The 24242-nt window shown below is 57.0% G+C and overlaps 1 protein-coding gene across 1 annotated transcript in view; it reads right to left on the minus strand.

Moving 5' to 3' along the window:
* Positions 1–11607: 11607 nt before the first annotated feature.
* LOC137458108 (zinc finger protein 721-like) overlaps positions 11608–24242 on the minus strand; it is a 28835-nt gene continuing 16200 nt past the window's right edge. The window contains exon 2 of the mRNA XM_068169784.1: positions 11608–12813. Within this exon, the coding sequence (XP_068025885.1) occupies positions 11700–12813 (1114 nt within the window). The 3' untranslated portion in view covers positions 11608–11699. The remainder of the gene's footprint in view (positions 12814–24242) is intronic.

Here is a 24242-nt window from a genome sequence, read left to right on the forward strand (position 1 = left end):
TCTCTCTCTTTCTGTTCCTTTGCTTTTTTATTTGTTTTTGTTTTCTCACACTCCCCTCCCCCCCCAATCCCCTCCCCCCCATCCCCTCCCCCCAATCCCCTCCCCCCCAATCCCCTCCCCCCAATCCCCTCCCCCCAAATCCCCTCCCCCCCATCCCCCTCCCCCCCATCCCCTCCCCCCAATCCCCTCCCCCAATCCCCTCCCCCAATCCCCTCCCCCAATCCCCTCCCCCCAATCCCCTCCCCCCTTTGCCCCACCCCCCTTTGCCCCTCCCCCTCTTCAGGCTCTCAGGGGACCCCCCCACCGCCCCCCCCCGACCCCCAACCCCCTGGGACCTTGGTGTGACCCCCGCCCCTCCCCCGCCACTCTCCTCCCTTTTTCTGGGTGGGGGTCTCAAGGTTTTTAGGGGGGGGAGGTCCCTGGTTTGTTGCAGGGGGGGGGTCCGTGGTTTGGGGTGGGGGGTCCCTGATGTGTTGGGGGGGGGTCCGTGGTCCGGTGGGGGGAGTCCCAGCCCCACATTTCCTCCCTCCCTCTCCCCCTGCTTCTAGCAGCTCCTGGTGAGTGGCTGGATTTGGGGGGGGGGCCTCAATGCGGGGGGGGAGGGGAAGGGTTTCAATACAAACCCTGCAGCCAGTCCCTGCCTGGAGCCTTTTTGGGGCTGGGGGAGAGGGGGCTGGGGGGGGGGGGGGGGGCTCTATAGAGCCCTGGAGAGAGTCTGTTTGGGGCCGGGTGGAGGGGGCTCTGGGGTTGGGGGGGGGGGTCTGTAGGGGTCTGGGGAGGGGTCTGTGGGGGAGGGGGGGTCTGGGGAGGGGGGTATGTGGGGTCGGGGGGGGGGTCTGTAGGGGTTCTGGGGAGGAGTCTGTGGGGGAGGGGGGGGTCTGGGGAGGGGGTATGTGGGGGTCGGGGAGGGGGTCTGTGGGGCCGGGGGGGGTCTGTGGGGGTCGGGGGGGGGTCTGTAGGGGTCTGAGGAGGGCTCTGTAGGGGTCTGTGGGGCCGGGGGGGGGGTCTGGAGGGGGTCTGGGGAGGGGGTCTGTGGGGTCTGTGGGGGTCTGTAGGGGTCTGGGGAGGGGTCTGTGGGGTCGGGGGGGGTCTGTAGGGGTCTGGGGAGGGGTCTGTGGGGCCGGGGGGGGTCTGTGGGGGTCTGGGGAGGGGTCTGTGGGGCCGGGGGGGGGTCTGTAGGGGTCTGGGGAGGGGTCTGTGGGGGCCGGGGGGGGGTCTGTGGGGGTCTGGGGGAGTTCCCAGCCCTCGAGAGCAGAGCTGTGGCTGCTGGACAGGGCCCCTAGGCCCCGCCCACTGGGTACCAGCTCCGCCCCCAGCTCCGCCCCCGGCCGCTGCCGATTGGTTCAGAGTGGGGGGGGGGCGTGCTCCCTATTGGCTGCGAGTTGCAGAACGACGGCGATTGGCTGCGCCCCCTAGCCCCGCCCCCGGGCCCGGCTCCCCCCGCGGCGGCAGTTGGGGGCCGGGGGACATCCGCAGAAGGGCAGTCCCAGAGCCGGGGGGGGCTCGGATCCCCCAGGTGACTCCCCCCAGGGGTCTGCACCCCCACAGAAGTGACCCAGAGCTTGGGCTCACCCCTAGGGGGGGTCTCAAATCCCTGTACTGAGGACCCTCCCCCTGCGGGGGGGGGAGGCTGGAGACCCCTGCCCCACGGAGAGCCTGGACCCCCCCGAAGGGACCACAGACCCTTGGGGGTGGGGAAGGACCCAGCGCTGGAGTCACCCTGGGGCGGGGGGGGTGGTCCCATAGCCCCAGGAGGGGTCTGCAAATCCTTGGGGGGGACACTCAGACACCCCCAAATGCTGCCTCCCCCCCACCCCAGCCCAGGAACCTCCCCCAGGGGTCTGCACCCCCCCCGGGAGGGGACCCAGGGCTGGGCTCCCCCTTGGGGGGGGTCTCAAATCCCCGAGCACACTCCTGCCGGGGTGTCTGAAGGCTCCCCTCAAAACCTGGACCCCCCCCAGCAGAGACCCCACACCCTTTGGGGGTGGGGAAGGATCCAGCCCTGGGGAGGGTCTCTGATCCCTGAGGGGGGTCCCATAGCCCCAGCAAGGGGGCATCAAATTCCTTGGGGGGGGGGGGGGGGCTTGGCTCAGACACCCCCTAGTGGACCCTTCCCCAGGGACCCTTCCCCTGGAGGGGGGGCCTCAAATTCCTCTGCTGAGACCCCCTCGGAACTTGGGACCCCCCCAGCAGGGACCCCAGACCCTTTGTGGTGAGGAAGGACCCAGACTGGGGGTCACCCTGGGGGGGGGGTCTCATAGCCCGGGGGGGGGTCACACAGTGCTGAGGGGGCTCCCAGTGGCAGAGACCCCCTGCCACCCCAGAAGGAGTCTGCACCCCCCAGAATCACCCAGAACCCCCCTTGGGGGTGGGGAGGGGCCTCGGTGCTGGCGTTGGGTCTTACACCTGGGGGAGTCCCATAACCTGGGGGGGCCTCCCAGTGACCCCCCCCTTGCTCCCCCACCCACCTCCCCCCCTCCTGGAGGGGGTCTGCACCCCCCCTGGAAGGAGCTCAGGATTCAGCACTGGGGGGCACCCTCGGGTGGGATTCACCCCTGGGTGGGGGGTCCCAGCACCCTGTGGGGGGCTTCAAATCCCTTCCCCTCCCCTCCAGAGTTTTGAGGGACCCCCCCCTCCCCAAAACCTGCACCCCCCCAAAAGGGGACCCCAGACCCAGCTCTGAGCCCATGGGACAGGTCCGAGGGGGGCAGGAGGGTGCCACCAAGGTGGTGTCCCTGTGGTGTCCCCAAGAGTGCCACTTGCAGCTGTGTCCTCTGCAAGGCCCTCGGTGTCCCCCCCCAGCCCTCCCATTGCCCCTCGCAGTGTTCTGGGTGCTCTGTGTGCAGTCTGTGCGCAGCTGGGGAGGGGTCTCTGGTGTTGGAGGTGGTCTGGGCAGGTCTGGGGGTGGGTGTCTGTGATTCTGGCAAACCTCTGTTGGGCTGTGGGTAGCTTGGAGGGGGGTCTCTGTTGTTGGAGGTGGTCTGGGCAGTTTGGGGGGGGGTCTGGGGTGGCTCTAGGGGGTGGCTGTGGGGCACAGGGGAGGTGCGTAGGGTCAGTGGGTGGTGTCTGCGCTGTTGTGGGAGGGGTCTGTGCGGTTCTGGGGCCATCGGTGGGACACAGGAGGGGTGGGTGTGTTTGGAGGTTGCTTGTGCTGCTGAATCCCCCTGCTAGGGGCAGCTGCAGGCCCCCCTGGCTGCTGCTCTGTTAGCAACCGGAGCCATTGGTGCCCTGCAGGGCCTGGCCCGGCCCCAGCCCCCTCTGCTGGCTGCATCAATCCCTGTGTGCCCTCCAATCTCTTTTGGTATAAATACTCCCTAATGGTTTCCTGACTCATTTCCAATTCCTCTCAGGGTTTGCTGAACACAGAAAGGCTCAGGGCAGGAGGAGCTTTTGCTCTCTGCCTGCAGGCTGAGAGCTGTGCAGAGCTTTTGTCAGCTCTGCTGGCAGGAAGCAAGGGTCAGAAGTAGACTGCTCTGCTTCAGCTGCTCTGACTCTGGAGAAATGCTTGCTGGAAGGAAAGCAAATCAGGCTGAGACGTTCAGTGTCTGCTTCTGGCTGAGGAACTGCACTGTATTGGACTGAAAGGTTTGAATTACCCCACCTGGAGTACTGCCTCCAGTTCTGGAGCCCCTATTACAAGAGGGATGTGGAGGTGCTGGAAGGTGTCCAGAGAAGGGCCACAAGGATGATCAGAGGGCTGGAGCACCTCTCCTATGAGGGACAGACTGAAGGAGTTGGGGCTGTTCAGTCTGCAGAAGAGAAGGCTCCGAGGTGACCTAATTGTGGCCTTCCAGTATCTGAAGGGGGCTACAGGAAGGCTGGGGAGGGACTGCTCAGGATCTCAGGTAGTGACAGGACTAGGGGGAATGGAATGAAGCTGGAGGTGGGGAGATTCAGGCTGGAGGTGAGGAGGAAGTTCTTCCCTATGAGAGTGGTGAGACCCCTGGAATGGGTTGTCCAGGGAGGTGGTTGAGGCCCTGTCCCTGGAGGTGTTTAAGGCCAGGCTGGATGAGGCTCTGTCCAGCCTGATCTAGTGTGGGGTTGTCCCTGCCCATGGCAGGGGGGGGTTGGAACTAGATGATCCTTGTGGTCCCTTCCAACCCTGAATGAAACTATGAAACTATGAATTTCACTGAGAAGTCCTGGGGGAAGGAGCTCAGAGAAGCGAAACCCTGCAGGGTCCTGTCTTGTGTTGAACACAGGGAGCACAGCTCCTCATGCCTGCAGTCTCTGGGTCACACCAGACAGGCCAAGACTGCATCAGAAATGGTCTTGAATGATGACATGTCTGTGGTGTGGTTGGTGGACACTACCCCCCAGCTAATTGGAATTTACCCCTGGAGTAAATTGCCAACAAAAAAACCAAACCCAACCCCCAAACTCAGAACTTGGAAGCAAACTGAAAGTTCTACTTCCAAGGGGTAAGCAAAATGCTAGAAGTATAAAATGCAGTGAAGATGTACAAAATGACCCCAACCTGGGGGCAGGAGTTGACCTGTTAGAGGGCAGGAGAGCTCTGCAGAGGGACCTTGCCAGGCTGGGCAGATGGGCAGAGTCCAACAGGATGGCATTCAGTAAGTCCAAGTGCCAGGTGCTGCACTTAGGCCACATCAACCCCATGCAGTGCTACAGGCTGGGGTCAGAGTGGCTGAGAGCAGCCAGGCAGAGAGGGACCTGGGGATAGTGGTTGATAGTAGGCTGAACATCAGCCAGCAGTGTGCCCACGTGGCCAAGGCAGCCAGTGGCATCCTGGCCTGCATCAGGAAGAGTGTGGCCAGCAGGAGCAGGGAGGTCATTGTGCCCTGTGCTCAGCACTGGTTAGGCCACACCTTGAGTCCTGTGTCCAGTTCTGGGCCCCTCAGTTTAAGAAGGACATTGAGAGACTTGAAGGTGTCCAGAGAAGGGCAACAAAGCTGGGGAGAGGCCTTGAGCACAGCCCTGTGAGGAGAGGCTGAGGGAGCTGGGGTTGCTTAGCCTGGAGATGAGGAAGCTCAGGAGAGACCTCATTGCTCTCTACAACTCCCTGAAGGGAGGTTGTAGCCAGGTCGGGGTTGGTCTCTTCTCCCAGGCACCCAGCACCAGAACAAGAGGTCACAGTCTCAAGCTGTGCCAGGGATGGTTTAGGCTGGATGCTCGGAAGAAGTTCTTCCCAGCAAGAGAGATTGGCCATTGGGATGTGCTGCCCAGGGAGGTGGTGGAGTCACCATCCCTGGAGGTGTTTAGGAAGAGACTGGATGAGGCACTTGGTGCCATGGTTTAGTTGCTCAGATGGTGCTGGGTGAGAGGTTGGACTGGATGAGCTCAAAGGTCTTTTCCAACCTGGTTCATTCTGTTCTGTTCTAAAATTAAAAAGTATCTATTCAACAATTCAGAAACACGTTGGAACAAGATTTTGCAGTATTTGGGGCATAATTCTGGGCATGTGGTGCCTTCAGCACCTTTCTCCCAAGCATTCCCAGTCAAGCTTATCTCAGCCTCCAGTATAGGCAACTCCTGGGACCCTCCAGTAGCTCCTGATACGGTTATGGGTTCTGCCCCTGTACAATTCCAGGCTATCAGACTCTGTTGTCTCTGTTGTCCCTCTCCCCTGCCTGGCTGGAGGCAGGGCCCCTCTAATTCTGAGCACAATGTCTGCACCTTTCACACAGACCTGAGTTATTGGCAGTTTCCCTGGGAAACTGAGGCAGCCACTCTCCTGGGAGAATTTCCTCTGTGTCTGCTACCTTGCTGTTCCCATACTCTTGCCAAGTGGGCAGAACTGGGCTGGCCATGCCACTCGTCCGTGTTCTCACCTTGGTCATGCAGAATTCTCCACAGAGCCCCCTGTGATTGCTCCTGCCTAGCTTGAGCTGGACTCCTGGGAGGATGTCTGTTTCTGGTGGCTGAAGCATGGCTCCACCCAGAAGGGAGAGGGCAGGTCTTATTCCCCTTCTCCAATCTGGACACGGATGTCTTAAGATCCTTTGCCTCTCCTGCCAACTCTTTTATATCTTCAGCCAGAGTTTCAGTCTTCTCCAGCTTCTTCATGTTTTCAGCCATAGCTTCCATGGCTGAGACCAATGCCTCATGAGGGAGACTGTGTGTGAATTGCCTCATTTGGTTAGCAAATTCACTGACAGGGGGAGGAGGCCCCCCCCCCCCCATCTCCTCCTCCCATGACTCTACCTGCCAATGTAGGAGCATTAGGATGGAGGAGCAAGCTGAGTCAGCTTCTTTAAGAGAGACCTCTCCACAGGTACCTCACAAGGGTCCAAAGTATGGACATCTCCACAAAGTATTTCTCTCACTGCCATCTCTCACAAACACTTAATACCCTGCTCTGTGCTGCCTCACCTTGGTGGATGCCACGCAAGATCATCTCTGCAAGGATACAGAAACTAAGAGACATTGCCAGAGGGGATGGACCCCTCCATCAAGTCTTCCTAGAGTCTTATCCCCTCATGTTTGGATAGGGATCCCAACTGCTGAGCCTCCCTGCCCGAGATTTCGAGGGTATTTGTGCCACCATCCCAACATCTGACTTACAAAGTCATTAAAGTTTCCCTGCCCTTACGGGCAGAATCCTGCAGAATATGCACCGAGTCCTTCCCAGGCACAGCTTGGCTCGCTCTCTGTGCACCAGCGCCACCTGCTGGCTCTGAAAAGTGCCTGGCAATGTGCCCTCGCCCTCTGTCCACAGCTGGAGGCCAGGCAGATCCTCTCTTGACTCCCACTGGGGCAGAAAAATGAGACTCACACAAATGGATTGCAGAAGTGATGGAAAATTTAAATGGAAAAGCAGTAAAGTGTTTTACAGAAGCTACATCACAGTGACAAACCCAAAGCATGCTGAGTCCCTTACAGCATACCCAGAAGCCTCCCAGCATTTCCCTTTCTCCCACCCCAAGGGTACACCCAAAATCCCCAGGGCTCGCTCTTCCCCCCCCCCTCCACTGCTAGGCTAATCTCAGCTGGACAGATCTGAGACTGCCCCTCCCTTTTCTCCTCCTGGCATTAGGCCTAGCCAGGCCCAAGAGGCCTTGAGGTAACTGCCCTTCCGTTACCAGATAGGGAGCATCTCCCACGGGAGCAGCAAGGGAAGAAAGAGGAAGTGTGAGACCTTGCAGATGGATTTATAGGGAGCAGGATATTATGGGTATGAAACACACAGCTCCCCATGTCCACCCACTGGGCTGGACCCTTGGGGCACTGGAGATGTATCTTGTGTGGCAGCAACAGGAGGCACCCAGCCTAAACTGCCATACCCTCCCTGCCTCCTGTAGGAACGCCTTCCTTGCCCTTCTCATCATCTGCAATGGTGTTTTGGTCTCGTTTCCTGCCTCTGACTGGAGCAAGGCAGACTACGACCGAAGCGGATACAGCAAAAGGCAGGTCCAGCCGGCGTGCGCGGGGCCGGACCCGCTGCAGGATGGGTGCTGCTCGCCAAGACGTGGGCACAGGTGCACTGCCCACACAAGCTGCGGTCACAGACAGCTGCCTCAGTGTCTTCATTTTTAGAAGTGAGACAGCTGCCCCTGCCCCCTTCCCACAGGAGCAAAGGAAACTCCACACTGGATTGGAAAGAATTGGAAGTTTCAATGGAAGTATTACTCACAGCTCCATACAGCAGTACAAAAGCAAGTCAAATGCACAAATTGTAAGTCCATCTTGGCCATGGTACTCAAAAAAACCCACCTTAGGCCAAAGCTTTCCACACTCTCATTCCAATCCTGGCTAAAAAAAAAAAGGCCTCAAATGAACCCCAACCATGTCTCTCTACCCACCCCCATAACAAACCCAAGTGATGCAGTGGAAAATAACTTCCAGGCAGCAAAGCCTCCTCCATGTTGCAAGCCAAAGGGAAAGCTACGTGCCTGGAGCAGACAGCTGACCGGAATGTCTGCTCCTTATATCATAGTATCATAGTATCATTCAGGGTTGGAAGGGACCACAAGGATCATCTAGTTCCAACCCCCCTGCCATGGGCAGGGACACCCCACACTAGATCAGGCTGGCCAGAGCCTCATCCAGCCTGGTCTTAAACACCCCCAGGGACGGGGCCTCGACCACCTCCCTGGACAACCCATTCCAGGGTCTCACCACTCTCATGGTGAAGAACCTCCTCCTCACATCTAGCCTGAATCTCCCCACCTCCAGCTTCATTCCATTCCCCCTAGTCCTATCACTACCTGAGATCCTGAGAAGTCCTTCCCCAGCCTTCCTGTAGGCCCCCTTCAGATACTGGAAGGCCACAATTAGGTCACCTCGGAGCCTTCTCTTCTGCAGACTGAACAGCCCCAACTCCTTCAGTCTGTCCTCACAGGAGAGGTGCTCCAGCCCTCTGCTCATCCTTGTGGCCCTTCCCTGGACACGTTCCAGCACCTCCACATCCCTCTTGTAATAGGGGCTCCAGAACTGGACACAGTACTCCAGGTGGGGTCTCACCAGGGCTGAGCAGAGGGGGAGGATCACCTCCCTTGACCTGCTGGCCACACTTCTCCTGATGCAGCCCAGGATCTGATTGGCTTTGCGGGCTGCAAGTGCACATTGAGAGCTCATGTTGAGCTTTTCGTCCACCAGCACCCCCAAGTCTCTCTCCTCAGGGCTACAATCCAGCCAGTCACTGCCCAGCCTGTATTGGTGCCTGGGATTGCCTTGACCCAGATGCAGGACCCTACACTTGCTCTTATTGAACTTCATGAGGTAGGGATAATGCAGGAAAGGGAATGGGATAACATATTGCAATATCCTCTGCCTCCCACTTGGCACCTTCTAGTCCCTCGGGGGAGTTCCATCTCTGTGATAGAACAGTTAATCCCTAACCTACAACACTGTCAGAGGTCCTCCACCTGACTTGCCTCTAGCTCACAGGCAGCCTTGACCTCTCCCAGGTCAACGTGTCCAGAGAAGGGCAACAAAGCTGGGGAGGGGTTTGGAGCACAGCCCTGTAAGGAGAGGCTGAGGGAGCTGGGGTTGCTTAGCCTGGAGAAGGGGAGGCTCAGGGGAGACCTTCTTGCTCTCTACAGCTACCTGAAGGGAGGTTGTAGCCAGGTGGGGGTTGGTCTCTTCTCCCAGGCAACCACCAACACGAGGACACAGTCTCAAGCTGTGCCAGGGGAGGTTCAGACTCTTCACAACAAGAGGGATTGGCCATTGGAATGTGCTGCCCAGGGAGGTGGTGGAGTCACCATCACTAGAGGTGTTTGGGAAGAGCCTGGATGAAGCACTTGGTGCCATGGTTTAGTTGATTAGATGGTGTTGGGTGATAGGTTGGACTCGATGATCTCAAAGGTCTTTTCCAACCTGGCTAATTCTATCCTATCCTATCCTATCCTATCCTATCCTATCCTATCCTATCCTATCCCTAATATTCCCTAGCTCTGGCAGTGCCACAGTTCATCAGGTCATCCCAAGGGAACTCCAGAACACCAATCAGATCATAGTGTGGTGTCAATAGAACCATCCCTGAGCCACTCAGCTCTCTGACAAACAGCACCCAGAGCAGGAGCTGTCACAGTGACCTCCTGCCAGGGGCCTGCCTGCTCATTCACAGGCAATCAACCTCAGATCAGTTCTGTTGGTCTCAATTCAGCAGGGCAGTCATCATGAAAAGGCTTAGGTCAGGAGTTAGCCTTCATTTGGCTGTGGTGTTCCTAGTGGTGTTTCACCTCTGCATTGATTCCTGCTTTGGCAGCTGAGGTGTTTTCAGTACAGAGTCATAGAACTGAGCTTTCCAGGTCATGACAGGGCTAGACTTTCCTTGCTGCTATCCACTGAGGACCTGTAGGTGATAAAACACAAGCACATCCCTTTCCTACACTAAAAAAACTCCTGGCCTTTCCTAGGCCAAAGCTCTCCCTGGGATGCACCAGAGAATTCCACTCCTTCTCTTCTCATTTTGCCCCCAGCATAATCCTTATCTTAAAGCACTATTACTAATACAAAGAAAAGACCAAAACCATTCTGTAATACACTTGTTCTAAATCCTAGACTTAAGCTAACACCAAAAAACAATGTTAAAATCAAACTGGGAGTTTTAGGCTATGCCTTTAAATTTTTTTCATAGATCTTGAGCAGAAAGTAGTAAAAAGGTCAATAAATCATTATTGGGTGTAAAAAGGAAAAGCATGATTATTCCAAACAATTCCATTGGAGAGATATCTACCATAAGATTTTGGTTCCCCAAAAAATTTATCTTTTCACTTCTTTGCTTGGGGAAATATTAACTTGCTTCTACTTAACCTTGGCTGCATTATTTTGGCTAACCCTAATATCTCTGCTTCTGTCTCTTGTCCCTTGATACAGGGTGTAGGAGAGGAGGCAGGGAAGGGAGAAGCTGTTGCAGGGTGCTAGTGCTGTTGGTCAATTGTAAATACTTGTAAATATTGTCAATGCTGTCCATTTGTACATAGTCCTTGCATCCCATTGTAGACTGTAGATTTGCTTGTAAATACAGCTTTCATTTGCTTCCAAATTGAGCTGGCCTAGCAAAGTTAATGTGGGGGGGGGGGGCAGAATTTGCAAGCCACCACAAACCATTGAATTAACCTCTGGAGAAAAGCAAGAAAGAGTTTATGTTACACAGAGCTCTTCTGAAATGTCTGCACACAGAAAAAGTCCCAAATCATTCAAATGGGAAGAGAACCACTGACCTCTGAACTTCCAAACACCTTCTTCAAAGGAAAATGCCTCCAAACTTCTTTTATTACAATTCCTCCACCCTGATAACTTCTTATTTGTTCAGTACCAGTACCACTATTTCACTCTGATCAGCTGCTATCACCTTTATTATTGCCAGGACCACTCCTGGCACTATTGCCATTACCTACTCTTATGATTAAAAGCATTTATCCTGTATTATCCACTCCACCCCATATCACTCCTTCCAGGATTTATTACTTAGATCTCATTATAATTATTAATTACCATACTGTATGCTAATTAATGACCAATTACCCTATTCTATCATAATTACTGTCTGCTTATAACATTTGATTAGAATTACTTATTACTTAAAATATTTTATTATAATGAACTAACAAATGCCCCCAGCATTTGGGCTTGTCTGAAACAAAAGCAAACAATACAGGAGTTTGGGAACTTTGGTTGTTTATTGACTCAGCTGGGCAATGGACAGGTTTTTGTTTAGCCCAGGGAGACCCAAAGCATTGGGGAAGAGACAAACCCTGGCAAAGCTCAGCCCAGCTCCAATGGCAGTTCTGGCAGTGCCAACTCATCACTGTAATTATTCTTATCACCACTAACTGGTATTTAGAAGGGCAGGAGGGTTTTGTTCCTGCTGGAGCCCCCAGACTTGGATAAATTCAGTCAAGAAAAGGAGATTTTGGTTCAGACTGTTGCAAAGCCCCTCTCAGAAGTCACGACTGCCCCAACAGAATGAGTGTGGCACTATTTGTGCCTGTCCCCCAGTGTGGGCCTGTCACTGGCATGAGTACAGCAGTGCTTGGTAAGATTACACTTCTGGGTGAACCTCTTGCCGCAGTCACGGCAGGTGAAGGGCTTCTCACCAGTGTAGGTGCGGTGGTGAATGCTCAGGTTGCTGCTTGTGGTGAGGCTCTTGCCACAGTCGGCACAGGGGAACAGCCTCTCTCCAGTATGGATGTGGCAGTGAATGTTCAGGTTGGATCTGCTGTTGGAACTCTTGCCGCAGTCGGCACAGCTGTACGGCTTCTCTGAAGTGTGGATGTGGCGGTGAATGTTCAGCTTGGAACTCCATTTGAAACTCTTGCCGCAGGTGGTGCAGGGGAACAGCCTCCCGCCAGTGTGGATACGACAGTGAATGTTAAGCTTGGAGCTGCTGTTGAAACTATTGCCACAGTCGGCGCAGGAGAACAGACTATCACCGGTGTGGATATGACAGTGAATGTTAAGCTTGGAGCTGCTGTTGAAACTCTTGCCGCAGTCGGCCCAGCTGTACGGTTTCCACTGCTGTGCTCGAGTTGGTGCTGGATGAGTCTGGATCTGTGAAAGAAACCCTTGCCACAGTTGGCACAGCTGTACGGTTTCTCTCCGGTGTGGATACGGCGGTGAGCATTCAGGCTGGAGCGGCTGTTGAAAGTCTTGCCGCAGTCGGCACAGCCGTACGGCTTCTCACCGCTGTGGATGAGTTGATGATGGATGAACTGGTAGCTTGTGGTGAAGCTCTTGCCACAGTCAGCACAGGGGAACAAGTTCTCTCCAGTGTGGATACGGCGGTGGATGGCAAGGGTGGAGCTGTGCTTGAAGCTCTTGCCACAGTCGGTGCAGGGGAACAGCCTCTCACCAGTGTGAGTACGGCGGTGAACGTTCAGTTCAGACCTGTAGATGAAGGTCTTGCCACAGTCGGCACAGCTGTACGGCACCTCTCCATTGTGCACACGACGGTGACTATACAGGGAGGTCCTGTAGATGAAACTCTTGCCACAGTCGGCGCAGCTGTACGGCGCCTCTCCATTGTGCACACGACGGTGACTATTCAGGGAGGTCATGTAGATGAAACTCTTGCCACAGTCAGCACAGCTGTATGGCTCCCCTCCAGCGTGGATGCGGCGGTGACACTTCAGGCCGGAACTGCTGTTGAAACTCTTACCGCAGTCGGCACAGCTGTACGGCTTCTCTCCAGTGTGGATGCGGCGGTGAACATTCAGGTGGGAGCTGTGGTTGAAAGTCTTGCCGCAGTCGGCACAGCTGAATGGCTTCTCACCACTGTGGATGAGTTGGTGACGGATGAATTGGGAGCTTGTGGTGAAGCTCTTGCCACACTCTGCACAGGGGAACAGCTTCTCTCCGGTGTGGATACGGCGGTGGATGGTGAGGGCGGAGCTGGTTTTAAAGCTCTTGCCACAATCACCACAGATGAGGGGCCAGGTGCCAGGGTGGGGGCAGTAATGCTGCAGTGGCTCTGAGCCAGATGGGAAGCTCTGCCCACACTCCGGGCACTGATTCAGCTGCTTGGGTGGCACTGATGGGGCTGCAGGTGTTTTCTCCTCATATACCTTCTCCTCCTCCTCTTTGTCATCCTGGTCATTTTCATTTTCATGCCCATCATCATCATCGTTGTCATAGTCATTGTCCTCATAGGCATCATCCTCCATCTTGTCCTCCTCCTCCTCTTCCTTGGGGCTAAGATATGGCTGCTCCATTTTGGTCTCTGGGTTGTTCTCCTCTCAGCTCTTGTCTGGGTCCTTCTCTGAGGCTATGCTGGTTGGGGAAGAGGTCACTTCCCTAGGGAAGATGGAAGCACCTGACTGCAGGAGCTCAAACCCTGAGATCCTGCCCTGCTCAGAACAGCCCTCAACAGTCAACACCTCCCAGCACCCAGTATTTGGCTATGGCAAGCAATAGACAGGAACACTGAAGGCCCAGCCCCAGCTATGGTGGGGGAGTCAAACCTCTACTACCTGTGCTGAGACCCTGGCTTCCCGGGCTGGGAGTGATGAGACACCCCAGGACATACACAGCAGTCTCATCCTCCCTGTTCCCAAGCCTGCTAGCACTGGCAGAGTGGTTTCTGGCCCAGACTGTGCCTTTCAATCTCTCCTGCTTCAGACAACAGAGGCAGCAGTGCTGACCCTCACAGCAGACCCTGCTCAGCCTGGTGGTGCTCCAGACTCCCATCACAGCTGACATCAGTCAGAGCTCCCAGTGAGTGAGATGTGGTAGGTAGAAAGCTCTGGAGGAGGTTGGGAGGTGCCACAGGAGTCAGTCGGGGGCTGGGGTCCCTCTGTTGTCCCAGTCTGAGTTGTTTTACCTGCTGGGCTGTCCCAAGGAGCAGATCTGCAAACTCTGCTGTTGCCCAGCCCAGAGGTGCACATGTGATGGACAGAAGGACACTGACCCTGTAAGAGAGAAGCAAAGGGCTCAGAGAAGAAGATTGACCTCCAAGGGATGGCTCAGCACTGCCCGTGGCCGGAGCTGGGCCTTGCTGAGGGCGCAGATGGACAGGACTTCAGGCCAGACTCAGCTCCTTGCCCAGCACACAGAAATCTGCAGGGTGGCACCACAAGAGAGCTGCCTCCAGCCAGCCACTCCCAGGCCTCTGCTGCAGCTGTGTCTTACAGCAGCTCTTGATTTGGACTCAGCTCTCCTTTGTGGCCCTGACCACAGACCCCACTCCAGCCCACTCTGTATTTGGTTCTGCCCTGCAGGCACCTCCTGCCACCAGGACCCTGTCCAGGGCCACCTCTGTGCTGACCACTCCTCAACAGAAGGTCAGTGAAGCCCTGAGGACATGTCGTGGGGTGGGAAGGGTAAGGCCAAGAAGTCTCTTCCCTCCCCTCGTAAAGTAAAGGGAAAGAAAATTGAAGGGAAAGGGAAAAAAAAAGGTCACAGCTGAATTAGCAAAGCAGTGGAGCTGTGTATTTACAAAGCAATGTAGGATATGCAGGGGAATATATACAAATTTACAATATTTACAATATATACAAAGATATACAATAAAGTAACACAGAAATGAGAGTTCCCCCCTGGCAGAGGTGTTTCCCCCGCTCCACTCTCCCCTCTCTCCCCCCCCTTTCCCCAGAGTAGGTCAGAAAAGAGAGAGAAAGAGAAAGAAAGAAGTTAAAAGCAGTTTTGTGTTAATTGGAAAGCAGTTAATACAGGCCTTATATCTTATCGGTTTCAAGGCCGAAGTCTTGGCAGAAAGCCCAGCACAGAAAGCTGCTGCCCAAAGAAGAGGCGGAAGCAAGACTGAAGAAAAGTGCTGGAGAGCCCAGGATACTCCTCCTGCACTCCCAGTTCAGGAAGGTGCTTCCTCACACTTCACCAATGAAATAGTTTAGATCCGTTCTTTTCGTTTATCAACTTCCGTCCACCATATTCCCTTTCTTAAAGGCACAGCCTCAAACGGTCACAGGACACAAAGAAAGGGATGTTCATGATTCCTGCAGGTGCAGGAAAGGGGAAAGGACTTGGTCAGCTTCTTGCTCAGCCCTCACTGTGATGCAGGAGGAGTCTCCTTTTATCTCCTGAAATACTGCCTGATTCTGGTATTTCCTGCACACATTCACCACGTGGGCCCTTGATCCTGCCCCTTTCTGTGGGGGACAAGGCCTTGTGGCACATTAAAGGCCAATCCCCACAAAGCCTAATTCCTGCCTGACCATTCCCAGCCCATCCATGTCCCTGGTGGCTTTGCCATCCCATGGCCCTGTGTCCCACAGCTCCACTGCCACTGCAGCTGGAAGGGTGGAGTGGAGAATGTTGTGGCTGAGGAAGCATCTAAAGAAGTGGACTGAAAGCAGGAGAATGGAAGGTCCCTGAGACTAAAGGCTGGAATGAGCTGGAGGACTGAAAGAACATCAAGCCCAGGGGGAAGGGTTACAGAACAGGGGTGGGTAGGGACCCTGCAGCCACCTCATGCAGGAATTGTTGAAATGGGACAAGAGAGAGAGACCTCAGGTGACTCCTGACATGGGGTATGGGGTGGGGTGTCTGGGTAAGATCCCCAAGTGCCTGCTTGCGCTGTGCTGGATGTCAGGAGACTGTCCTGATCCAGGCAGGATTTGGGGTGTTTCAGCTTCCAGGATCAGCTGCTGCCAGTACCATTGTAGGGAGGAGTCAGGCAGAGCCTCGCAGCTGCTGAACTAATCCCTCCCACCCCCCCTGCTGACTTCAAACTCTATCTGTCCATCTGCTCCATCTACACTCAGATTGTGTCCTCTGAGAGGCCCCAAAGCCCCACCAAGGGACACAAAAATGATCAGGGGGTTGGAACAGCCCTGCTACAAGGACAAGCTGAGGGAGCTGGTGGGTGTTCAGCCTGGAGAAGAGAAGGCTCTGGGGAGACCTAATAGTGACCTTCCAGTACCTGAAGGGACTACAAGAAGGATGGAGAGAGACTGTTTCCAAAGGCCTGCAGGGACAGGACCAGGGCCAATGGCTTCAAAGAGAGCAGAGCACATTGAGATTGGATGTGAGGAGCAAGTTCTGCACCAGGAGGCTGCTGGAACACTGCAACAAGTTGCCCAGGGAGGTGGTTGTGGCCCCACCCCTGGAGATCTTCAAGGTGAGGCTGGACAGAGCTCAGGGCAACCTGATCTAGTGGACGATGTCACTGCTGAGTGCAGGGGGGCTTGGAGTGGATGAACATTGGAGGTCACTTCCAACCCAAACCAGTGTGATTCTAGGAGGAGGAGGAGCTGCCCCAGCCCCCTGGCAATCTGAGCCTTCAAACTGTGCAGTGTAGGGGAATCCACCACTGCCCTTGGGAGTTACAAAATGAAGACAGAACTTGGGAAGCACAGAGGGGGCCACCATTACTTCATCCTCCTCCTCATACTCCTTCACCTTCTCCTCTTCCTCAGCGTGGTCATCTTCGTTTTCATCCTACTCCACCTCATACTCATCATTGTCATAGTAATCATTGTCACAGTCATCACGCTCCATACTGTCCTCTTTCTCCTCCTCTTCCTTAGGGCAACTATATGGCTGCTCCAATTTGTTCTCTGGGTGCTGCTTCTCTTCCCAGCTCTTGTCTGGGTCTTTCTCTGAGGCTATGCTGGTGGGGGAAGAGGTCACTGCTGTGGCCAATGGAAAATGGAAGCACCTGACTGCAGGAGCTCAAACCTGGAGATCCTGCCCTGCTTAGGACAGCCCCAACAGCCAACACCTCCCAACACCCAATTTTTGGCTACAACAAGGAATGAGGAGGGACCCTCAATGCCCCACTTACTGCCATGGTGGTGCAGTCAGACCTCTACTACCTGTGCTGAGATCCTGGGTTCCTGTACTAGGGCTGCTGACACCCCAGCACTTACAGAGCAGTCTCATCCCCCTTGTCCCAAGCCTGGCAGCACTGGTAGAGTGGTTCCTGGCCCAGGCTGTGCCTTTCAATCTCTCCTGCTTCAGACAGAGACAGGAGTGCAGGCCCTCACAAACGACCCTCACCTGCCTGGGGGGTGGGGGCAGACTCCAAGAACTGCTGATGTCATTCAGACTTCCCAGAGTGAAACATGGTAGGCAGAAGGCTCTGGAAGAGATTGGGAGGTGCCACAGGAGTCAGTGGGGGACTGGGGTCCGACTGTTGCCCCAGTCTGAGTATTTTATCTGCTGGGCTGTCCAAAGGGGCAGATCTGCAAATTGCGTTTCCTCAGCCCAGAGGTGCAGATGTGATGGAGAGAGGACACCAGCCCTGCAAGAGAGAAGCAAAGGGCTCAGGAGAGCACTGACTCAGCACTGCCCATGTCCCCACACCAAAGCTGGGCTCTGATAGGGGCACAGCAGATGGACAGGGCTTCAGGAGATGGGAGAGGTTCAGGAGAAGGATCCTTAAAAAGGTTTAAAACTGCTTGAGAAAAAGTCATCAAAATCCCTTCAAAAGTCATCAAAACCTCTGCCAAATTCATTGAAAGCTCATAAAGCTCTGAAGAGTTCATCCTAAAGAGAGATGAGTGAGTTTCTAGGCTTAGCTGTGTCTTTGGCACTCTTCAAAAATGCTTAAGGTGGTATTCAACTGCCCTAAAAACCATCAACACAGCTCTGTCAGCACAGAATGCCAGGCTGGAAGGGACCACAAGGGTCATCTGCTCCAACCTTTCTAGGTGACAGTGGAGTTGAGATGAGCTGCCCCAAACCCCTGGCAAGCTGAGCCTTCAAACTGTGCAGTGCAGGGGAATCCACCACTGCCCTATGGAGATACAAAATGAAGACAGAATAAATGCTCTCTTCTAACAAATCATAGTTGATATCAGAGAGAAAATTCACCTGCACCAGAGCACCTCTGGGACTACAAACTGTGGATTAGACTCAACCATCACAGCTCTGAAATTAACTTACAGAAACCCCATGTTAGTTAGTGTGGGGTTTAAACCTGTGAAAATATGCTGTCCTCCTTAGACTGACTTGAGGGCACCCTCAGCCAGTTTGCCAACAACACCAGGCTGTGTGGGGCAGCAGACACACTGGAGAGAAGGGATCCATCCAGAGGGACCTGGACAGGCTGCCCAGCTGGGCCCAAGCCAACCTCATGACGTTCAACAAGACCAAGTGCAAGGTCCTGCAGCTGGGTCAGGGCAATCCCAGGCACTGATATAGGCTGGGCAGGGACTGGCTGGATAGCAGCCCTGAAGAAAAGGACCTGGAGGTGCTGCTGGAAGAGAAGCTCAACAGGAGCCAGCAGTGAGCACTTGCAGCCCAGACAGCCAATCACAGCCTGGGCTGCAGCCAGAGAAGGGTGGCCAGCAGCGCCAGGGAGGTGATTCTGCCCCTCTGCCCCACTCTGGTGAGACCACACCTGGAGCTCTGTGTCCAGTTCTGGAGCCCCAAAGCAGTTTCACAGCTTTGCTTATTTCAAGTTTCATTCATTGAAGCTCTGCTAAGTGTGCAAATCCAAGAATTCAGAGAATGGTTTGGGCTGGAAGGGACCCCAAACATCAGCCAGCTCCACCCCCCTGCCATGGGCAGGGACACCTTCCACCAGACCAAGCTGCTCAAGGCCTCATCCAACCTGCCCCTCAACACCTCCAGGGAGGGGGCAGCCAGCACCTCCCTGGGCAACCTGCTCCAGGGTCTCACCACCCCCACTCCAAACAATTTCCTCTCAAGCTCCACTCCAAATCTGCCCTCCTCAAGCTTCAATCCATTCCCCCTTGTCCCATCACTACAAGCCCCTGACAAAAGTCCCTCCCCAGCTCTCCCACAGCCCCCAGCAGGTACCACAAGGCTGCTCCAAGCTCTCCCAGGAGCCTTCTCCTCTCCAGTCTCAACAGCCACAACTCTTCCAGCCCACCCCTAGAGGGGAGGTGCCCCAGCCCTCCCACCACCCCTGTGGCCTCCTCTGAATTCCCTCCAACAGCTCAAAATCTTGGGGGCACCAGAACTGGACACAGCACTCCAGGAGGGAACACAGAATGCTGGCAGGAGAGAAACCATTGGAGCAAAAGCTTCAAAGTGTGGTCAGATTCTGAAACTCAAGGGTGAAAAGAGGAAGGACCAAACTGATCCAGGAGACAGAGGCAACACCTGGGGCTGCACAAAACAACCATCAGGACCTTCAAGCAACAGCAGACCTGGAGCTGGGCTGCAAAGCTCTAGAGAAGAACACCAGCCCAGAGGGTGCCCAGTGCCCCAGGGATTGAAAAGCCCAGGCTGTCACTCTCCTACTGCAGAAGGAAAGGCTGAGTTGGCCACAAGAAGACAAACATTTCCCCCCACAAATCCATGCACAGGAGTTGAGTTTTAACCTACTTGAAACCCTCTTCTGGGAGCAGGAGTTCCTCTCTCCACATCTCCATCAAGAGAACAAGGCCCTGAAGGCTCTCCTACACTCCACAGCTCGGATCCACACCCAGACAGCTTTGCCACCCAGGAGCCCTGAAGCTTCCTTCTCAGCACTTCTCTTTCCAAGTCTCACCTCCGTTGTGCGCTCTCAGGACACCGCAAACTAACCCAAAAAGGCTCCATGTGACAGCACTGCTGGGAGTAATCCCAGGGAATTCCAAGTGAAAGCTATAACCCCAGAGGGGAAAAGCCCTCTCAACAGGACTCTCTCCCATTTGTAGCAGGGGAGAATTAATTGGGGTTTCATTAGAAACAGCCAGCTGCCAAGGGCTGCCTGGGAACAATTGGTGTTTGTGCCCCGCTGCCCAGGGGTGCCAGGCAACGCTTGGTGGGAGCCCAGAAGCTCCCAGCTGCATGCTAAGGGGAAGGGACAACCTCTGTCTGTAGCCCCTTTGGCTATGAAACCGAGGGGGGACAGGAAGGTGTTGACATCCTGGGATGGTCGCAAAAGACCTTCAAGCTCTCGCTGGACCGCTAACAGAGCTGAGGGAGATGAAGTTGAGGAAGGCTATTGCTGGGCAGGGGGCGTGCGAGCCCCTGAGCGGGGTGTGTGCATGGGCAGCAGGGGGAGGAGTTACAGAACACGACTGAGAAATAGGGGAGGGGCTCTGGGTCCACGCCCCAGGCTGCTGCGACGCCCTGGCCCCACGGCTTCTGACCTTGCTTCCTGCCAGCAGAGCTGACAAAAGCTCTGCACAGCTCTCAGCCTGCAGGCAGAGAGCAAAAGCTGCTCCTGCCCTGAGCCTTTCTGTGTTCAGCAAACCCTGAGAGGAATTGGAAATGAGTCAGGAAACCATTAGGGAGTATTTATGCCAAAAGAGATTGGAGGGCACACAGGGGTTTGAAGCAGCCAGCAGAGGGGGTCGGGGCCGGGGCCAGGCCCTGCAGGGCACCAATGGCTCCGGTTGCTAACAGAGCAGCAGCCATAGGGGGCCTGCAGCTGCCCCTAGCAGCACAGACACCAGCCACCGACCCTACACACCTCCCCTGTGCCCCACAGCCACCCCTACAGCCACCCAGACCTCTCCCGAACTGCCCAGACCACCTCCAACACCAGAGACCCCCTCCCCAGCTACCCACAGCCCAACAGAGGTTGCCTGAATCACACAGACCCCTCCAGACCTGCACAGAGCCCCTCTCGGAAGCCCAGGACTCCCCACTCCAAACCTCATGCCCCCTCCCCACACAACAGCCACACAGAGGCTCCCCCAGCACCACCAGCTCCTACTGCTACAGGCATTGGATCACATAGGTAAGCCTATGCACATGGCTAGGCATTAGGAGGAGGAGAGGTGTAGGAAAGCAGAAAGTATCTATGGAAGGTTTCAGGACAAGAAAGAACAACAGGCCACTGATACTGGAAGGATGGCTTGATGATAAAGAAGAGCTGACCGTGGTAAACAACCTGATGTGCCAGACAAGAGGATGCTTGTCTCCATGCTGGAGAAGACCAACCTGATATGGGATGAAGATAACAATGGACAGCTGCATATCAAAGGAGAAAACCCAATTAGCAGCAGTGGTGCAAGAATGTCAGGGAATTGCTTACCCCGCTCGATTTTTCCTATATAAGCTGCTTGTTCTGTACCAATAAACGATTCCTGCCTCACCAACATGGGAGTCCGTGCATGCTTTCCGAAAGAGAGGTACCAGGTATATGTATCAGAGTCAGTGTGAGGAGCCAAGTGTGTACTGCAGAACAGAGCAGCAAAGTCATTTCTGAACCTGACCTTGCAGCTCTGGTAAACTCTTCCAAGCATTTCAGAACCGGCAGCAGTAGGCCAGAGGAAGCAGCTCATCATCAGGATGATAAAGGAGCTCCTTAGCAAGCACCACATAAAGGAAAGAATCTGTTCAAGGCTAGGGCCTATGACACCTGGCAAGAAGGCAACTGAAGGCCAAGCAGCCAAAGCAGTTCAGAGGTACAAGGTGAAGAGCACAGCTGTGAGGAAGACAACTTGCTTCGTCCCAGCACCCCTACTCCCCACCACCAGATGGCTTCCCGCAGGCACAGAAGGAAGGAACGCTGGGGAGGGACAATGCAAATGGCTTCTGAGAACTAATTGTCCTAACCCCCCATTGAGTGGGATGGGAATGACCCTGTGTGGTTGGCTGGACACTACACAAACCCCTCAGTGGCACTGCACGGTGTGCAGGCTCGGGGCAGCAATGCCTCAGCCCCCCAGGGCCCCCATCCCCCCCTCAGGATCCCCCCTCAGCCAGACACACTCCCTCACCCCCCGGCAGCCGGCACCAAGGGGACACAGAGCAAGAGGAGAGCTCGGGGCAGCCCCTGGGGCTTGGCTCAGGAGCTGCTGGGGTACAGCAGTGCTCCATGAGGCTATGGGATGGGGGCTGGGATAGGGGAGGGGAAGGTCGTGGGGCAGGGGAGGGGCAGTCTGGAGGGGCTCTGCTGGGGGCTGTGGGGTTGGGATCCCTTGGGGCTGGGGGTTGCAGTCAGGACCCTTTGGGGCTCAGGGGGGAAATCCTGTGGCAGGGGCTGGGGGGGTCTGGAGCATTTGGGGCTTGCATGGGGCCTGGCTGACCCTGGCACTCTGGGTGGGGCAGGAGCCACCCGGGCACCACAGGCCCCTGATGTGTCCCCAGCTGTGCCCCCACCCAGCAGCAGCTGCAGGAGGGGCTGGGGGTGCATCCTCCCCCTCCAGCCAGGACAACAAAGGCTCAAGGCCGAGGGAGAGAAGCAGAAGCTGGCAGCCAGCAAAGACAGGCTGGGGGGGCTGGGAGGGGGACTCGGGGGGGGCTGTGGGTCTGGGGTGAGGCTGACACCTCCTTAACCTCCCTGCCCAGCTCTGCAGAAGGCCCAGCACGAGGGGCAGGTACAGTGCTGCCAGCCCAAGGGCTGAGGCAGGAGCACCCCTGGCTGCTGGCCCAGCACAGCCAGCTGCAGGCACTGGCAGGCTGGGGGGGGATAAAGCCCTGAGCCCCCCGGACAGCCTCCCCCAACTCCCTGTGCCCCCCCAGGCAGCCCACGCTGCACCCTGCCACAAGCAGGAGGAGCCAGGGCCCAGCACAAAATGCCCCCAGGGAAGGCACAGCAGCAGCCTGAGAGCTCCAAATGCCTCCCTGGGACCCTCAGTTACCCTCCTGCACCCCAAGACTATCCCCAAGGAACCCAGGATGTCCCCAGAGGAGTCCCCAGGTGGAGCTGAGGGAAGAACAGGAGGCTACTAAAACGCTGCTGCCCCATCTCTCTTCCTCACCCCTAGACAGGAAGGGCTCAAAACAGTGCTGCTATGGCCCTGCTGCTCAGAACCCCTCCAGACCCCCCCGGCCTGGGCTGGGGTCCTTTCCCACCAGCTACAGCTTGGAGACCATTTTCAGTGCCTCTGGGACACTTTTGGGGTGCCAGGAGTATACCTGAGGGTCCCAGGCAGCATTTTGGGGTCCTAGGCTGGTTCTGGTTCCCGGGAGGGCAGCTCAGGCTCCTGGCTTCTCACTTTGCTGTGCTGGGGGAACATTCTGAGCTGCAGGGGGCATTCTGGGCTGTGCCTTTGCTCCTCCTGCTTGGGGCAGGGGCCAGCCTGGGCTGCCCAGGGGGGCACAGGGGGTGCGGGGAGGCTGTTCGGGGCTTCAGGGCCGGAACTCCCCCCACACTCTCCCGCTCCCCGCAGCTGGCCGTGCTGGGGCAGCAGGGAAAGCAGCAAAGTCTCCGGGAGCCTGCCCGGGGCCTGCTTGCTGCCCTCCATGCAGCGCCCCCGGGGGGGGCCTGGCCGCGCCCTGCCGCCTGCTGCCCGAGGCCTGGCCGGAGGCGCCCAGCGCGGCCTGCGGCCACACAGCCTCAGCAGCGCCGCAGGAGGCTGCGGCAGCCAGGGGCAGCCGGGCCCCACCGACCCCCACCCGGCCCCAGGGGATCCTGAGCCCGGCCACAGCTTTCCCCCGAGCGTCCCAAAGCATCCAGGCTGCAGCCCTCAGCCCCAGGGGATCGCAACCCCGAGCCCAGACTGCCTGCCTCCGCCCCAGGGCTGCCCCCCGCCCCGGGCAGACAAAGGCGACGCAGAGCAGGAGGCCGAGGGACGGCTCGCAGCTCAGGAAGCTGCCGACCGCCGGCCCCGGCAGGCTCCCGGGGCCCGGGCCAGCAGAGGCCGCAGCGGCCGAGGCTCCCCCCCGGCCCCCACAAGGCTCCAAGGCCTCAGCTCCCGCCGCGGCCCCGGGGCTCAACCATCTCGCAGCGCGCTCCGGGGCCCGCCCAGCCCCTGCCCCTGCCCCTGCCCCGCGCCGCTCCGCTCCCGCCGCCCTCAGCGCTCCCCGGCCCCTGCCGCAGCTCACCAGCCGGCAGCTGCCGCTCGCCCGCCAGCACCTCCGGCGCTTCTCCCGCGCTGCGGCACCGCTGCCGCTCCCCACGGGGCAGCACCAATGGCGGCCGCGGCCGGCAGCGGCAGCTCCTCGCTGTGCCTCGGCAGCGCCCAGGGGGAGGAGCTGCCGCGCTCCCGGCGCCTCCGATTGGCTGTTGCGCCCAGCTGTGGGCGGAACTTCCTGACACGCGGCCGCCGCATGCGGAACGGCCGGCCCGGGGGCTCCAGCGCAGCGCTCTCTGCTCGCCCAGGCCCCAGGAGCCTGCCCGGGCCGGCGCTCGGCAGCTTCCTCTGCTCCCAGCTCGGCTTCGGCCTCCTGCTCTGCGTCCCCGTTGTCTCGGCTGCCAGCTGGGGTGGGGTGAGGGGAGGTGAGGGAGTCTCTGGGGCTGAGCTGCGGATCCTGGGGGTGCAGTGGGGATTGCCTGGGGCTGGCGCGGGGCTCCTTGAGTTGGGATCGAGATCCCCTGGAGCTGAGGAGGGGATCCCGAGGTGGGGATCGGAATGGCCGGGGGCTGAGGGTTGTGTCGCGGCGTGGGGATCAGGGAGCGGGGTGTGCGGGCTCGGGCTGGTGAAGGGTTTGTGGGGTAGGGGTGGGTGGGGCTCGGGGGAGCCTCTGTGGGGTTCCAGGGGGAATCATCGGTGGGGGTTGGCCTGGGGGCTCCTGGGGACATG

This window comes from Melanerpes formicivorus, unplaced genomic scaffold (assembly GCF_026170545.1).
Source record: "Melanerpes formicivorus ecotype bairdi unplaced genomic scaffold, bMelFor1.0.p_v2 SCAF_224, whole genome shotgun sequence".
NCBI lineage: Eukaryota > Metazoa > Chordata > Aves > Piciformes > Picidae > Melanerpes > Melanerpes formicivorus.